The 18,172-nt window shown below is 39.2% G+C and overlaps 1 protein-coding gene across 1 annotated transcript; it reads left to right on the top strand.

Moving 5' to 3' along the window:
* Window positions 1–5,240: 5,240 nt before the first annotated feature.
* colec10 (collectin sub-family member 10 (C-type lectin)) lies at window positions 5,241–16,396 on the top strand. The gene is made up of 7 exons (XM_085365234.1): window positions 5,241–5,408; window positions 7,443–7,514; window positions 11,033–11,104; window positions 13,049–13,102; window positions 14,934–15,029; window positions 15,332–15,543; window positions 15,765–16,396. Exons 1-7 carry the CDS (start codon window positions 5,309–5,311, stop codon window positions 15,990–15,992), a joined length of 834 nt encoding a protein of 277 aa, XP_085221360.1. The 5' UTR covers window positions 5,241–5,308; the 3' UTR covers window positions 15,993–16,396.
* Window positions 16,397–18,172: the final 1,776 nt, after the last annotated feature.

The following is an 18,172-nucleotide window of genomic DNA, read 5'->3' as shown; positions in this document are numbered from 1 at the left end:
ACACCATGCGGGGGCATTGTTTGTACTCTGTGATGTTTGTTATGTAAGTTTCCAGGTGGAGGCTGACCATTGGTGGAAGAGGGAATGAGGCCAGCTACAAATTGGGACCTGACTGGGCCGGCAGTGTCTCCTACCAATCTGGACATGGTAGCTGTAGGGGTGGGAAGCCGTTTCTTTTACAACCTTTTTCTCCTGTTTCGGGTAGGGAAACGGGTTTTGAGGTTTGTATTTTCTTTTGGGGTTGATTCACTATAGGTAAGTTCTGATTCATTTCCAGTGTGTTTTGTTTGTTGTTTTGGCCATGCCCACCCTGACGCTCGCTACCTGTCAAGTTAATAAAACGACTAGTCATTGTAAAACTGTGGCTGTGTGATTTACTTCTTTTTATTATTTTTCTTGTGTTGCACTCCAGCCCCCCCAGGCCAGTGTGTAACACTCCCTCCACAGATTTCCTATAGGACTCAGGTCTGGAGACTGGCCAGGCCACTCCATGGACTTGATGTGTTTCTTCTTTAGCCACTCCTTTCTTGACCTGGCAGTGTGTTTTGTGACATTGTCATCCATGACTCATCTTCAGAGTTCTGACTAAAATGAAGGAGGTTGTCATCCATGATAACACAGTGAATGGCCATGTTAACTGGCTCCTCGGTGTGGTGAAGTCATCCTCTAACTTAAGCAAAACAAACACCTCCATGCTTGACTGTAGAGATGATGTTCATTGGTTCATACTCAGCAATTCTGAATAATCACACCAACAGGTTTTATCTTCTCACCAAGGTTCTTCTCACCTTTCTCCCCGATATCCCTGTTTTTTTTCTTGCCCATGATGGTTGAGAGGCTGGAATGGAAATAACTGATTCTGTGTACAGTTGTGTATTATACGAAGAATGATGAATTGATTGATTGCAATCTTTGTGCCTGATAGGCATACAGCCAATCTGTGACAGCCAAAACGCCGGCTGGGTTATAAGGGATCAAATGCTTATTTGACTCAGTGACATCGAAATCTGTTTTTCCAGTCTGATGTAAGAGAAGAATAGAAATTGAGGTACTAGTGTGTTGCTGGCCATGTGCAGACTAAAGTGTCTAGATGGCACAGGTAACCGCCATTACACCCACATAATTAATTATCGATATAGTCCCAGTAGTTTGTATGTTATATCTTGTCAATATACAGGTGAGTGTTTTTAAATTTCGACTAACAAATTGAAGGTTTTGACAGCACTACTGATTAACCCTTTAGAACCGATCGGAGCGGGCATGCTCTGTTATGCGTAACTATTTTTAAATCCCGGTAGCACTGCAACCATGTAAGCTAGCGCAAAAATTTTTTTTGCATATGAAACCGGAGGAGTTGTACTTACATATTGTGCCATCAGCTTGTCCTAGGTCACGGTTTCCTTCCACATAAAGCTTTGCAAAAACTGCATAAAAAGCGCTTGCAGGAACAGAAACATAATATTCCAGAAACACGCTTTGCCGGTCCGATCAGCTGTTCATAACACTTCCTACGTTGGAATAGACGTCAGCGCGAACTTTTGCATTTCCGCCATTACCTGGCCGAAACCGGAAGTGACGTCATTTTCGCGGAAATGTAGTCTTTTTTGCGATCAGGGCCTCAGGGCCTATACTGCTCTTTTTAAAAGTTATCTTTGACTTTATGACTTTCTGTGTCGTTTCTGGGATGCTTAGGACTCATATTGCACTGCTGGAAATAGTTTATTTTGATGCATATGCTGCTTTTTTGCAAATTTGCAGTATAATATTTATTTTCGTTTTTCCTGCAGTGTATAAAAATTGGTGTATTTCAAAAATAAAACTATGAAGACACTCAAAATAAATTTCCTGTGGTGGGAAACTATTTTGTGCAACTTTTTTGTATTTACAGTTTTGAGGGATAAGCCTCTTAAATTTCTCTAACTACAAATATATGTTAAAAAAACAAAAACGATTTTAAATTTTTTTGTAGTTTATTGCACTTTTTTGCAATTTATGTAATTACTATGCACTTAATGAATACATATTATTAAAATCTGGGCTATAATGGTTGTATTGATGTATAGCAACTTGAAATGCTCCCAAAAATGGCTCCACAGCATGTAAAAATATAATATAAGCTCTGGCGGACTTGGTTCTATGGTAGGTCTTAAAGGGTTAACGCTCATAGTTGACTACTTGGAAAATGCTGAGACAAATTGAAACATGACTTTAATTCATTCCATGTGAAGACTCAATAACAGTGAAAATGAACTGAGTCACTTCCTCTGAAATGTGACATCATAAAAACAAGTAGATGCACTGCCTTCGCTTGTCACTGTCTGTTGTGTGCTGCTTTCCTGGGAAAAGGGCTTTTTCTATGCCCCAATCTGCAGTAAATACCAGGAAATACATGCAGCCAGTAATGGCACTCATGCTCTGCAGTAAATTAATGTGGTTCAGAGGTTACGTAAATGTTTTATATACTTGGAGATGCTGTTGACCGATTTGTCAGTGACACACGTGTGGGCAGTGTATGCTACTGCTGCTGCTTTAAAATGCTAATGGTGGTGCCAGTGTTGTAAACAGGGCTGTAAGCAGCAGAGAGAAGAAGGCTGTTTTGTGGTGTGGTTACCATTTTGGAGTCAACCCTCAATCCAGGAGTGTGAATCACATTCTTAATTAGAGAACGTAATCTAAACCACGTGTAAATAATTAGCCTTCGGGGTAGCAGGGCTGTTCTGATGTATATGAGTCTGTATTTTACATCCCATAAGTTGTCTGAAACAGTCCAACAGACAAGTCCACGCAGACTGAAAGGGTAATTAATAAGTGAAGACATAAACACGCGCACACACAAGAAGAAGTACTGCCTCTTTACTGATGCATTGTCTCATAAGTGTTGTTTTTGAAAGGCAAGCAGCTGTTTTAAGTAAAAAGCCTTCAATGTCTCCCCATCCATTCATTATACATGCACCTCACATCTGCCAAGCACCGAGCAGCTGATGGACAAAGTTAGCAACCATGTTGTGAACATAATGGAACATTTAGCCTTTAAATAGCTAATTATTTCCATTAGGAGCTGATGAGAACTTAAACCTACATAGAAGGGAAAATTGGAAATTGATCTTTGGCTCATCAGGTAGAGACATAAAAGTAACCTTTCTATACTTTTCTATCTTATTGAGGGTCAGAGACTAAATGGACACCACTGAATCTATTTATCCATTGTTTTACATGCTAACTGCTGCTGTTCGGGGTCACAGGGGGCTAAAGCCTATCCCAGCTGTCACTGGGCAACAGCTGGGATACACCCTGGAAATGTGGCTATTCTATCAAGGGGCGTGACCACACATGATTTTCTTTCACAATCCTGGCCTTGGTTGTCTCTTTTGAACTTTCACTGAGCAATCCAACATGCTAGCAAGTTATGGTCAGCGACACCAAAATCCAGAGCCATAAAATAGCTCATTTACCAAAGCGCCCCTCTCTTAACATCATTAAATTCCTTCGCAGAAACGATACAGGGTTGGAAGCTTAAAGCAAACCGTGGCAGAAGCTAAGAGAAACTGATATCAAGCATGTGAGGTCTTAAATATTTTCAAGCGTGTGTGTGTGTGTGTGGTTTAAACTTCCTTTCAAAGATAACCCAAGAGAAACAAACATCACAATCAACAGCAAAAAAGTGATTAATGACTGTGACTGCTCCAAGAGTGCATCAGGTCCATGTTATTTTCTTTGAAGACTACAGCTTTTCCAGCAGTTGAAATAATTTGTATTTTTATCGTAAAGCCAATACTGGATACATTTGAAAGACTTTTGTCTCTAAATACAAATAACATTATTTTTTTAAAAAGGGCTTCCAACAATAAAACACAAAGCTTTTTCACTTTGAATGCTTTTCAAAGTGACATCTAGCCAATCAGTCCCTCAGGGAACAACAGTCTGATTAAGATGAAGTTTTCTCTTTTGCTCTTTTTTGTTTTTATTCTGCTTAAAGGACCTGAGCACACTGATGCCACTGATGAGTTGTTTTTTGTTGGGTTGTTTGATGAAGGACTAAAGACATTCCAGGAAGCATAATTCTTGAATAAGGAGATCTCCTTTTGTGCCAAGACATGTGGCTTGGACTACGCTCCCCTCCTAATTTGCAATCCCTCTTTGTTCCTTGCTCTGTCTCCTGCCTCTGCGTCTCCTATTAAGACTCATCCTCTGATTATTTGCCTTCTTTGATACTGTACTGTGTGTTGTCATCACATAGCAGCAAAATTGTGCAGGATACAAGCGGGCAAGAACCTGCATGCATGCAGTATTTTCTATGTAAACCAAGTGTTTTCTGGTCTGAAGACTCGGGACAAGAGAAAAAAGCGAGTCTACTCCCTTGTTCATGATAAGAAGGCAGTCTAGTCTCGTGTTTATTATTTCACACTGTGCAGTCGCCGTTAGGGCCGAAAGATTTGCATTCATCTTTAATCGATATATCAGGAAAAAATCACTTTCACTGGAACTATTTGTTCTGACTGAAAGTATTTACTTTTACACTTCCAAGAATGTTATTAGCACTTTTTTTCATTCAGGACCTTCGCAGTGTTATTGTGAGCTCTGGTTCATCTAATTTCCCTTCAGTAAATTAGAAGCAGTTGTTACTCCCCAGTGCTAGCCGAGCATGAGCAGAGATTTTTCTTGTATCAGTGAAAGTAATACCAAAGCAAAGCACAGGTGGCTCTCAGACGTTCCCATGATTCCACATTCTCTCTCCAAGAATGAAAATATCAACTGTTAGCATGTGCCAACCTCTAAGGGAGTGTTAAACCTCAATCAGAGGACTGAAGTGTTCGTTTCATTTTATTCCTAAAAGTTAATTCTGTTTATCTAGGCATAGGGTTTTCAGTAGGAGAAACATTTAATCACGTCACTTATCTGCGTGACTTTTTCCAGTCTCAGCTGATCAACGGTCATGACAATTTGCATATTAATGATCGAGAAACGGACTTCCTTGTGTTTTCCTTACCTGGATAATTGAGCATGTATCAAGACATTGTACTTTATTCTTTACAGGGTACCCATGTATCTGTCCAAATAATGGTAAGATTTTTCACATGCAATTAAAAAGTTAAACCACATGCACAGGAATGCAGTACTCTGGTGAGTGTTGTTTGACATTTTGACAATTAACTGATAAGACTGTATAAACAAGTGTGTCTGTGTGTCCTACAAACAGCAGCACTGCTTTCTTCTGTCACTAATGCTACGCTGATCCCTGCTCCTCGACCATCTGCTCCAAAAAGCCAAAAGGTTTGGATTTTCTGCAGCGGTCTGTGATGGTTGGGAGATGCCGCGGCTCTTGGTGCTCTGCGTGTTTGTAGCCATCTTCAGCTACGTTTCTGTTTCTATAGAGGTTTGCACCAGCTCCTTGATACCAGGAGCTAAAGGTAACGCACTGTGGCGCTGTTGTAAATGTGTGTGTTTGCATTTTGACTGGATGTCAGCTTGATTTGTAAATGTTTATCTTTGCATAATGAAGTCTAAAATGTTTTCAACCTAAAATCAACAGTACTCATGTACTTTGTACTCATGTTTGTTCGTGATGTTGGAAACGTTGTTGTGTCCCAACGTTACAGGAGAGTGTTAGAGTGTGAGAGTGCAACGTTCTGAGGAAATACCCCCTAAATGTTTTATAGTTTAAAGAGCTGATGATAAAGCCACCAAGCATTAAATGTTCTAAAGTTTACTAGCTCACTGTCTGCTACCCCGCGGTCTTTTGGAGGGAATGCCTCCCTGTGTGTGTTTTCCATTTTATGACATCCAGTGGCTTGCTCCCCTGCTGATTGAGACAGACAGACCCTAATAAAACACAAAGTGAAGCTATGCTTTTTTTCTCTCTTTTTTGCGCACTGTGCTGGAAAAAAACGAGAAAAAAAAAACGGCCTTTATTGTAAATGGAAGCCAGAGGCCCGTCTCTCAAGGAGCTGGCATGCAGAAACTGAGATTGTTAAGCTAAAAGGCAAAAAAATTTAAAAGATTCTCTCATTGTGACGAAGGCCATTTATTAAATTGTTGAAGTTTTATAATTTAATTTAATTTATTTTAGTTTTTTAGTTATTTATTTTATCTTATCTCATTTTAATTTTCTTTACTTATGCTTTTAGCATGTACAGCACTTTGTGAACTCTGGTTTTATGTTAAAGTGCTTTATAAATAAAGGTGGTATGATATGGTATATCCAAAACAAAGTCTGTTTTACAAAAGCAGCTTCTGAAATAAAGTTAAATTATGTTTGTGATGGGCAAAGGGAAGAGGCGTCTGTACCATCAGTTACACTTTCACAGCTTTCCAGAGAAGTTTCCCATTGTTCCATCGTGATATTGTGTATTTAGACAGCTGCCACAAACGCGAACAGATTATTTGTACAAGACTCATCCAGATACTACTCACCACAGAGGCAGTCTCTTGAGTTTGTGTAGACTCACATCTGTGTATTTCGGTGGGTGACAGATGCGCATTTTTCCCAGTTTTAGACCCCTCAAAAATGTCTTACGACTTATTTTAACCTTTTTCAACAAACACAGTTTTATTACATTTACTGGTATGTTGACTTCATCATTCTTATATAGATTTACGGGAATTTTTTTTTTTTTTTTTAGACGTAAAAAAGTGGGACGCTGCAGGCCCAGTTCTTGAAATTGAACGACAATAAACACCGAATTCTGACATTTTTGGGGAAATAACCTATCTTATTGCTACTGCGACATGTTAAATAGCAGATGAAAGATCTTCATTTGATTTGACACCTTAATCACACAAACCAGGCCTTTTGCTAATTTTATGCTACATGGTTTCAGTTTAGTAGTCCACAAAATTAAATAGTTACGCAGACTGTATCACTTGACCGTGCAGTGATTTAGCTTGAAAATGTCTACACAGCCGACCGAGCTGAATTATCAGTTTTCCTAAGTACTTCTGCCAGCCTAATAGAAGCAGACTCTAAGCAGAGTCCTTCTTTCTAAGCCCAGCATTTAACAAGATATAAACTGCTGCCTGCATCAACAACTGAGGCGAAATTACTGTTTTAATAGACATTCAGAAATCTCTTAAGATTTCATGCCAAGAGCCTTTTGATCCATGGTCCCGCCTCAAACATTTCTGCTACACCTCATTTGTGCTTTCAGCTCTAAAAAGGACTTTGTGCCATTAATACTTTTAAAGCACCGATGTCTCTAAAAATTATACTGGCTCGCCGAAGACTTATTAAAACAGAGTTATTTCTTCTTTATAAACATCCAAAGAGGATTCAGTCCATCTCCTTGTGATGATTAGAAACACTCTGCCACACTTACATTAAAACTTAAACACAATCATTCACCAAAGCTCTTTGCTGAAGTGGTTTCTGACGTGCTGTTAGTGCTGATAATGGATCGCCACATTGATGGCCTTTTTGTTTACAATCTTTCTTTTCTAAAATCCAGGGGACCAAGGTGGGATTGGAGATGATGGAGATCAGGGGAAACTGGGGAAGAATGGACCACCAGGACTTCCAGGTATCCAGTATCCTTCTAGTCAAAAATGGCTAAGCTGTAGGACAAAAACACGTAGACCCCGGTAATGTGTACACTCACAAAACATGAAAGACATTTAGAAAGAAAAAAAAAGGATTCATACAACTTTTTGTCCACGAGCGCAGTCTTCATTGAGCCAGTAAATAAACTGATGTGTAAAATCAGTGGGGTTCCCCTTTATCACCAGTATAACCCAAATAAAATCTAATTTGCTTTTCTATCAGAGTGCGGTTTAGGATGGTGTAACAGGCAAGCATCAGTATAATCACAATGACTCTACATCTGCCTTAATGGCACTCAGACACTCAGTTAACAGGTGCAGGCGACTGCTCCCTTCCTGATATTTTCATTGTAGCTGCTCCCCATTCATCTGGTAAGTGTGCACACAGAGGCAAATGGAGCTGACTGCAGTACTTTTTAGTCATACGCTTGCTAACAAATACAAAAATGTGACTCTTATACTTAGTACAATTTTCCAAGTCTAATAAACGTGACACAATGCTCTTTGAAAAAAATTCCATTTGTATTTAAAACCTCTAAAAAAATCTAATTGTCAGGTTTTCAAATCACATACTGTAAAATAGTTTTTCCAAACTCACTTCTCAGAATTCTTTTTTTTTTTTTTTTTTTGAATAGATGTAAATACAAGAAAACCCCCAGCTTCTTCATTAGCATGTTTCCTTTAGGTATTGCAGTGGGGTAGAACAGCTGAAGGTTAAAAAGAAGAGAAAAAGTGATGAGTGCCATAAGTGTACATCTATATAATCACACCTAGGAAATAAAAAAATTAAGTCTGGCTTGACCAGTCTCTTTTTTAAAAAAGTTAATTTTCCTTGCTTGTCTAATATGAACAAACATAGCTAGTAACAAAACCACCCAGTGTGCAGCTTTTGCATTTCCCTGCTGTTGCAGCTTGCCTCCCTTTGCTGTGGTGTGAGCTGCACTGTGCCACAGACAAACTGCACTGCACTGACATGACATCTGTATATTTGTGGAGGAAGCAGATCTGTAAATTGCTGCTGAAGAAAGCAGGGGTTTTCACAAGGTTTTTTTTTCCAGCTGAGCTGATAGGCATACACACAAATACCTGCTCACACATGCTTAAAAAAAAAAATGCATGCAATGCAGCATCCTGCACATGCCAGAGAGTACAAGACAGCAGACACAGTTCACACGTGTGTAAATATAAATGCAATAAATATAGTGTCATGATCGTTTGTGTGCACACACCCAGCTTTTATTCTATAACGTCTCACAGAGCTCAGCAGACATGTGCACGCTGCACACTAAAAACACCCTTCTTTTATCAGTGTGTGTGGGAGACGAATCCCAGGGCCGCTGGGGTCATTTTCAAAAGTGCAGAAAGCACGTGCACGTGAAACTCTTTCAACTTTTCAACTTTGCGGATATTATTCAACGATATAGAAAAGCCAGTCATTATGGTTTCTATGTGTGTATGCTTACTGTAGGCATGAAAGCAGGTTTCTGTGATGATTCTGTAACTGTAGTATGTCAGCAGCCTGACAGATGACGCATGTATTCCCTGTTTTAATTTAGGCAGTTTTACAGGAAACAGTTGCTTAATTTTGGAATGTTAAATGGGAATATGTGACTGCTAATGCTCCTGTGGGCAACAAAAACAGTTTGTTGCTCCAACAAACAACAAACTGTTGTGCTGGACTTGTACATTTTTTAGCTTGAATCGAAACTATAACTGAGGTTGAAATCTTTGCATTATAGACCAAAAAAAGTGGAAGAGCATGTCCAGTGCAAGGTTTTTAGAGCCAGTATCAACAGACAGTTTAAATACAGTATGTCTATAACCTAGTGAGGCGTTACGAGTCTCTGGTTCGTGTATGCTGCACAGGGTGCCAGACAAGCCATGAGATGAGACACATCTATTTTTCCATTATGTATTGGCTGATATATCGCTCTGGCTCAAAACTATGGTGTTATATGAGGATCTTAGATCTTGTGCACTTTTAGGTAGCTAGAAGTGCACAACAGAACAACCTTATTTTCATGTTCCATCTCTCTATTAATCTCTACTAAACAGAAATGTCAAAAATGAGACTCCACTTCTGCAACTGTGCAAGCAACATTTAGTCAATACACTGATTTAAGATCATTTTAGAAACCAAACGCATTTTATTTTTGTTGTATTATGGCAACAGCTAGTTGCTTAGTTCAAGGGTGTTTTGAAATAGCTGAAGGCTTTATTTAAATTGCCTTAGGCCCCAAGGCTTCGCCTCCTTTATCCTCCAGCAGCTGGAGATTCCAGACGTTAAACCAGTTGGGGTGGTTGGCCATTAAAAGTGATAGGAAGGACCGTTATCTGAACGTTGAGATAGGCCGTTTAACTGGCAAGCGTAAGCACTGCTAAAACATTATTCACCTGTTGCAGATGGAATAACAAAAGACCACCAGATTAACTTTCTTCGTGTGGCAACAAAACAAACACGTATAATCACTTCTTGTCGTCACTTGTCACTTCAGTGTTGTTGAAGCATTCACTTTGTGAGTGTGCTTCTCGGGCGCTTTCATGCAGAATTTTCCTAATTTAAAAGAAAAAAATAAATAAAAATCGCACCCTTGTATGAGCAAATTTTTCCCAGCGACCTCACACAATCCATAAGAACTCATGCCTTCTGCCAACACTTCTCACAAATCACCGAGTCGAAAATCAACATGCGCAAGCGGGACATGTGAAATATTAGTGAATAGCTGGCTGTACGTGTGTGTGTGGCAAATCCCTCTAATAGTGGCAGGCTTCTCCAATGCGTCACTTAGTATTTCGAACGCCATCAATTTTCAGTTGAATAGTTTCCTGAGGAAACACTCATTCAGGGGCTGGCAGAGAGCCTCGGTCTGCTAGTTTTCCCATGCGCATACACACACACACACACAGCCTTTTAGTTTAATGTTCGCCATTTAGGATACATTTTTAAGGCACCCTCCAAAATCATGCACACTCCTGAGTTCTTCTAAAGACAAACAAAACAGTAAGCCAGGCAGTGGTAATCAGATTACAGTGTACTTCAATCCATTACAATCACTTTGTTTTTTAGATTAAAAAAATAAAACGTATTAATACATGATTAAATAAATAACAGTAAAAATGACACTAGAAATACATGCATTTAACAGACAGTGGATCCGACAGCAGTTTTTGCAGGGAGAGTCCTTAAAAGATTGAATGGCGTGGAATAGAGTTGCACAGATTATACAAAAGAAACTAAAATATAATGATACTAACACAAAAAGAAATTGATTATTATTAAAAGCGTAAATTAACACCATAATAATAACTGATTTTTCCAGTTTATGCTGACTTCGACCACATTTACAATATGTGAAGTTCCAACATGCACACATCCTCTACTTTTCTGGCATATGCAGACTATGTTGGACTGAAACAGCATTTTCAACACTTTTTCCAAATAATATTTCTTTATTCTGTCGCAAATACCTCCAAATCTCATCCTTCCTTTCTCCCGCAGGAGTGCCGGGGGAGTCGGGCCTTAAAGGAGAATTGGGCCACACAGGAAAGATTGGGCCTACTGGAGACAGAGGTACAACAAAGTCATTTTAATCTAAAGTTCAGGTTTGATATGCAGTTTAACACAGTTTCCTGTCAGTCTCAGTGCTTCTCTAGTCCTGCCTCCTATCTGTCCATCCATCTGCCTGAAACCATACTGTAAAACCTTACTATTGCATTACTCATTCAAGTGTAATATTTACAATAAAATAATAAATAACTAAGAACTAATAAAGTGCATCAGGGGGTAATACTTAGTTCCTCAGTTTCCAAAAGCGAGAAAGATTAATGACCTTTCATTTTTCATTCGAGTGTATAAATTTGTTCTCGCTCCAGTGCCATTAAACATTTTGATAGGTAGCTGTGAGATTTCTGCAGACGCTTAATGACTTTCAAATTGTCTTTAAGAAAAAATACGGCCTCCCGGATGCCCTCCTGAGATTTCACTGCCGCTCGCTCCCTAACAATGGTCTCAACTAAAACCCACATAACTACACTAACTGGCAGACTTAATTAGTCCCAAGACAAACACACAAGGAGAGTTTTTAAAAATTAAATCTGCTCATTATTGAGCTAACTAGACAGTTTCCACTAAAGGCTTGTATTTTTGTCTGTTTCTTTCACGTTTTAAGTTATCGCATCAAAAGATCCTGCAACATGATGTCATGCAGTTGCTCTGCCTGAAGTGGCTAAAGTGGCAGTTTCCATTGTAGTTTTTGTTTTTATGAGCAGTCATGTTCCCCTGTCTTTCTAGACATTCAGTTTCTCAGTATTCATTATGATTAATACGCTATTAGGAAAGTGGCTGTGTGTAAGCTATATCAGGCAAAGGAGTGAAGTCACAGCTTTGGATTTCATTGATGCTGAAAGCCCAAAACTCATAAAACGCCTGAATAAAAACACTTGTTTTCAGGAACATGCCAACATAACAAGATCACAAGCTCAAATTCAGTTCGTGTTTGCAAGAATGTTGGCCGTGATACAGGAGCACTGAAGAAATTCAGTTCAGTTTCCACATGGGAAATTGGTGTTCATTCATAATATAAAAACATGATAAATGAACAGACATCGCTTTTATAATTGTAACTCCATGTATATGGATTCTTATCAGATTGTCTGCAGAGCTTACATCGTTTTTGGCCAAAAGAATAACTATATAAATCTACAGACTGTAAAACTGTGGAGTTACTGAGTTTATATGGAACAAAAAAGGCAACTAACTGCAGCTGGAGGACTGTTTGGGATGAATTCTACTGTATACTCCACTGAGACAATGGAAAGCCGTATCAGGTCACATTTTACCATATTTACCCACTGTGTTTTTCCGTATTTTTTGCAAAGGAGCTCAAACAAGCTCAAATAAATCAAATCCATCAGTATGGCAAAACAACTGGTCAGATTACAGGTACAGTATTTCACTGTTCTGGCTGTTCCTCATTCAAAGCTAGGCCATTGTGATGTTTGTACTGCAACCCACTTCCCCAAAATTTGCAACTGCCATTTGGGTTATTTTCCACAATGAAACAACAGTGTGAGTGCAAATTCAGGACAAGATTTACACACAAACAGTAACATTTGATGATATCTCTCAATTAAAAATATATGTGGATGTTACTGTTATTTGGTATAAATTATCTTGTTGGAATAATTAATTGTGACCTAATGTTGGTCAAACTTTGACCATCTAGAAAGGTAAATAAATGGTAAATGGTCTGTATTTGTATAGCGCTTTACTTGGTCCTAAGGACCCCAAAGCGCTTTACACTATACGCAATCATCCACCCATTCACACACACATTCACACACTGGTGATGGCAAGCTACAAAGGCATGCGGCCCTGTTGAGTTTTCAATGTGTGATACAGCCATCTGGTGGTAGAACGTTGTAACTACATGACATGGTCAACAGGAAGCTTCTACGAGGTTGAAATACAGCTAACAACAAAGGGTGCTATTAATGATTTTTGATTCTTCTGCAGGTGACAAGGGTGATAAAGGTGTAGATGGACCAGCTGGTTTAAAAGGGAAACCAGGTAACAGCATGCAGACACTGCCTCTCGTTTTAAGTCATACAGCCAAAACTAAAAAAGCTTTTTGCATGAGTCCTGTGAAAAACTAAGTACATTCCTACTGATCCCAGAGGAATTATTAGAGTAAAAAGAGCTAGGTGCTGCTAATCAAAATGCACTTGATTAACTGGTCGTCACTTTTAACACTGATGTCAGTTTGCTGGTCTGGAGCGCTCAGATGTTTGGTAACACAATGACACCCAGTGGAAGTCAGAGCAAATTCACCCCAGTGTCACACCATGCAATTCTCAGAGACACTGAGCTACATCTCAGCCTCTACAGGTCTTGGTTAGCATGTTAAATGTTAAAGTTCATGATAGTATAATCACAAAAGACTGAACAGGTATGGTTGTTTCGGAAGGATTGTCAGGAGAATGTCTCTTCTCTCTAAGCTGCATCTAAACAAATCACAAAACTCGAGCACTGTCCTTTGGATGGACCAGCCCAAAGTGGAGATGTTTAGAGCATATCAGCACAAACACTCATACCAGCTATCAAGCACGGTGATGATTCGGATTTGTTTTACAGCCACACGACCACGGCACCTTGCTGTCATTGAACTCATGCCTATGCCAAAGTATTCTGGAGTCAAATGTGAGGCCATCTGTCTGACAGCTAAAGTTTAGCCAAAAATGGGACAGTGATCTCAGGCACAGCACCAAAAATATCTATCAGGATGGCTAAAAAAAGAACAGAACCAAGGTTCAATGGTCAAAGACCAGACCTCATCTGGGTTGGAATACTGTGGCAGGACCTGAAGAGAGTTGTATGTAAATGAATACCCCGCCTACACAGTGAAAAAGAGTGGGCCAGAATTCCTCCACAGCCATGTGAGAGATGATCAAGTCATGCAGTAACTCCAAGTTATTGCTGCTGAAAGTGGTTGTGCAAAATACTGAATCACTGGAAATGAATCAGTAACTTGTTGTGGGTCAAATGATAAAGTCTCACTCATGCAGTCAAACAACCTTGAAAAAGAATGCTGCAGTATTTACTTAAACTGTCATGGTATGGGCCGTTAGACCCAGTGTTTTGTGTTTAATATTAGTATTTTCTTATGTTTTGGGTTAGTTCTTGTTTTCTTAGTTCCTAGGATTTGGGGTCTTGTGTTTAGTGTTGTGTTATAACCTGTGTCCTCCTCCGGTGCTCTGTTTGTGTCTCTGTGTTGGTAAAACAGTCTGTAAATTTCCTGTTTTACTTTGAAGGTCTGTGGCTCATCTTGCTCATTAGTTTCAGCTGTTTTCCTGTCATTTCCTGATTACTGTGCATGTGTATTTGTCGGTTCGTCTGTGTTGGTTATTATTTCAGATCTCCTCATTAGTGTTCCCAGTTTAGGTTTTTAGTAATTTCTCGTGCCTCGTTTCCTGTTTTTCACGTTGTAAATAAACGCTTACCTGCATCTAGCCGTCTCCTGAATATTGGGTCCTTTTTCTACAAACACCACACGACTGATACCCCGGCCGTGACGAAAACTTTTAGCACACCCATAAGTGGATTTGATCTGGGAAACGGAGTTCAATAAACAACATTTAAACACATTATTAATGAATTCCTTCAAATTCCTTTCTGGGAAAAAAAAACAAGTATTTGTTTGTGACTCTCAATCAGTTCTACTAGATGCTAATGGAGATTGTCCCTAAGGGAGCAATGCTGTAGAAAAGCATTTAATGATCCTTATTACAATCACTAGTCCTTGTACCAAGAAGCAGGTTCCACATTTGCCTAATTTTCTGACATCTTCTGACATTCAGACAAATATTCATCCGAGCTGTCCTAACCCCATTTGATCTATTAGGTACAATGTGTGACTGTGGGAGGTACAGGAAGGTGGTTGGACAGCTCGATATCAATGTAGGCAAGCTGGGGAATGCAGTCAAGTTTGTGAAGAACGGTAAGTCGCTATGTTTTCAATCTTTTACTAGACACTAGACGATGTCTTACCTTTAAAATTTAATAGAAGGAACTGAGACAGGTTTCTGTGTGAAAGAGCTTGTATCAAGTCTGGCCTCAAAACACCAAATCCTTTCTTCATTCAAGACTTACATTACACACTAGTCCCTTCATGTCTGTGCATCATCCTGCCACTTGACTTCTAATTTGGTTTCTGTGTTAAGAAGAAAAAATCAGAACAATGAAAACATGCCTTTAAACTTATGTCAGATGACCTTTAACCTTTGCACATGTCCTGTTCAGTGGTTCTAGGCTTGAGAGAAACAGAAGAGAGGTACTACCTGCTGGTGAAGGAGCCCAAGAGGTTTAGAGAGGCTTCAATGAACTGCAAGCTCAGAGGAGGCAACCTGGCCATGCCTAAAAGCACCAACATCAACCGTCTCATGGCAGACTATGTTAGTCAGGCAGGACTGACAAGAGTGTATATAGGAGTGCAGACTCAAACCAAGGGCATGGTAAGTGGTTTTGATAATATTAACTAGGTAGTAATTAGTAAGTCTAATGCTTTTTTGATACTTTTAATGTGGAAAAATAAAAGACGGTTGTGTAAAGTGTAAGAAGGACATATTTTAGGCTGTTGTGGGCAGTGTTGGTCAAAAACAGAACAAAATTAGTTAACAAATGATGACAAACTGTTGTTGTTGTTTTTAATCTCTTCTCTATTTTCTAAAATCAGGACGGGAGCAGTCACGTTTATGCAGACTCCACCCCTCTGCAGGGTTTTGCATCTTGGAGCCAAGAGGAGGAGCTACAGCCCAACACAAACTCCAGCTGCGTGGAGCTGCTCAGCACTGGAACGTGGGCTCACGTGGAGTGTGAAGCCACCATGTTTTTCATCTGTGAGTTCCCGAAGAGCAGGAGAAGAAGAGGAGGAAGAGAGGCAGTTGCCTCGTCATCATCTTGACCTTGACCACTCACTGCACATGTCAAGACAAGGATCAGACTCCTGAAAAAAACATTTATATTTCACATTTCCTGCAAATATGCAGACAATTTCAGTGATTGAGACTACTGTGTTTGCATATTTCACTAAGAACCATTACCACCAACAAATCAGTAAAATTGTTCTAAAATTAACTAAAATTGGGTTTCTTATTTTAATTTCTTTTTCTTTTACAGTTGTAGTGGCTTTCACTATCTGAGAAAATATGGGGCTCACTTTTACTGCAGTTTTTACCAATTCTGTGGCACTGCATCGGTATCATTGAAGGCTGCGACTGTACTGAAAAATTTATATCAGGGTTCAAGAGGTTGGTTTAAGCAATTAGATTAGAGTAAAACGGTCTTGTGCTTAAGCACACAGGATTATCGTGCTATTTCACACAGAGTTACTCACAACTCCAAAGTAAATTAAAGTTTACTAAACGTCTATAAGAGATTTACAACTGCTGTACCCTGATGCTCAATTACAAGTGTCCAGAAGTACAAAGAATCTACAAAGAAAAACTGAGTAAGAAAACATGATTAGCAAGGAATGTAACCTTGAGTGTTCTGAAATATGTATTTATTGGTGCATAAGGGAAATTGAAATAGACAAAGGAAATAAAGGGACAAAGTATATAAAAGGTTTCAGATTATATTGTTCTTATTTAGGATGTCCCTTATATATTCTGATGATATTTCGTGGCATGTGAAACAGTGTAAAGTATTTGTAAGCGATCCAAAAATAATAATTGGTTAATTAAAAATCTAATAGCTTGTGTTGCTCTGACAGAAATACTGAAGATCTATGAACATTTATTTTTGAAAATGTGCCATTATGCTGCTTTTTCTGGGTAAAGGCTAACAATGAAAAACTTGTGATACAGCCTTATCATAAAACAGTCGTCTTCAAAATCTTTGAACTGCATCTTCATGAATGCAATTCCATATTACTCTGTTAGATAAATCTATTACTTTGTTCTGATACACGGAGGTTATGATATATGCCAGTGTATTTGAGAGGTAGCCAAGAGGGTTTGTTTTCTTTTGTTTTGTTTTCTTTTTTGGGGGGGGGGGGGTTACCCCTGCTTGAACCCTGACAGTTGTTTCAAAATTACAAATACATTTGTACCTTCTTTAGGTACAGTTTGCTGGTCAGCGTGGATAGAGTTCAACCACAAGTGGTACTAGAAATGGAGCAAACTAAAACCTGAAACTAACCCACATGAACAGAGGGCAAGTGGAAGTGGGTGGATCAAACTGACCTGGCAGATGATGGATTCTGTGGTAGCGGGGAGCTGAATAGTGCTGGATACGGGGACTGTGCTGAGATCTCGGGTAAAACCAGCAAATGAAAGGATCTTTAGTGGAACTGAATTACCATGTTTTTGTGAGAATCAAGGTCCAGTGGATCTTAGGAGTTTATCCGCTTGATTTAGCCTACTGATTCCCCAATGTCAACATCCCTCCATCAGACAATCATTATTTCAGACATTTTAGTTGATTTCACTATAAAAGAACAAAGAAGAAGAATAAAACACCACACATACAAACACGCATATATTTTAAAAATATCCCAGTAATTACAAAACAAATGAAAAAAATAGTTCCAGTGTTTCCAAAAGCAGGAGAAATATCTTGAATCAAGTCATTCAGACATAAATTAAAAAGTAAAATTTCTCAACAATGTGGGAGATTCACAGTCACAAACACATGGCTTGCACATGTTCACCTTGTGTTTCACTTTTGAACTACTGTAAGTGCACCTCAAAAATGCTGCAAAACATGGAATACCATATCCTTTAAAAAGACCTATTTTAACATAACTGTCATGGCTAACTGGGGTGAGCCTTGTGGAGCAAATAAATGAGGACCCAAGAGCAGGCACTTGCTGAGATGCGAAGGAGTTTTATTGCAAAATCAAACACAAGGTGAAAATGGCAAAACGGAACTAAAGATAATGCATACTGGGGGAAACTAAACAGCAGGGCTATAGGAGTCTGGGTCAGTTGTAACGGCAACAGTCTGGGTTAATTGTAACAATAATGCAAATGTTACAACTTACACCACTATTACTTTAACTGTTTTCTTTGAATTGCAGTATGTCGAGGTCGTGGAAGAGAAAGACTGACCGAGGGGTGCCTCTCAGTATTTTGGAGAGAG

The sequence above is a fragment of the Diplotaxodon limnothrissa genome, linkage group LG11 (assembly GCF_057381915.1).
Source record: "Diplotaxodon limnothrissa isolate DT_005_m linkage group LG11, D_limnothrissa_male_GT1.1, whole genome shotgun sequence".
NCBI classification, from domain to species: Eukaryota; Metazoa; Chordata; class Actinopteri; order Cichliformes; family Cichlidae; genus Diplotaxodon; species Diplotaxodon limnothrissa.
Note: the sequence above shows the minus strand (reverse complement) of the source record. Positions and strands in the feature narration are given on the sequence as shown.

What these genes read in the sequence shown, in the direction of transcription:
- colec10 (XM_085365234.1), top strand. Translation starts at nt 5,309, where the DNA reads ATGCCGCGGCTCTTGGTGCTCTGCGTGTTTGTAGCCATCTTCAGCTAC. An exon ending in CTTGATACCAGGAGCTAAAG is followed by an intron (nt 5,409 to 7,442) that starts GTAACGCACTGT and finishes TCTAAAATCCAG; the next exon opens with GGGACCAAGGTGGGATTGGA. An exon ending in AGACTCAAACCAAGGGCATG is followed by an intron (nt 15,544 to 15,764) that starts GTAAGTGGTTTT and finishes TTCTAAAATCAG; the next exon opens with GACGGGAGCAGTCACGTTTA.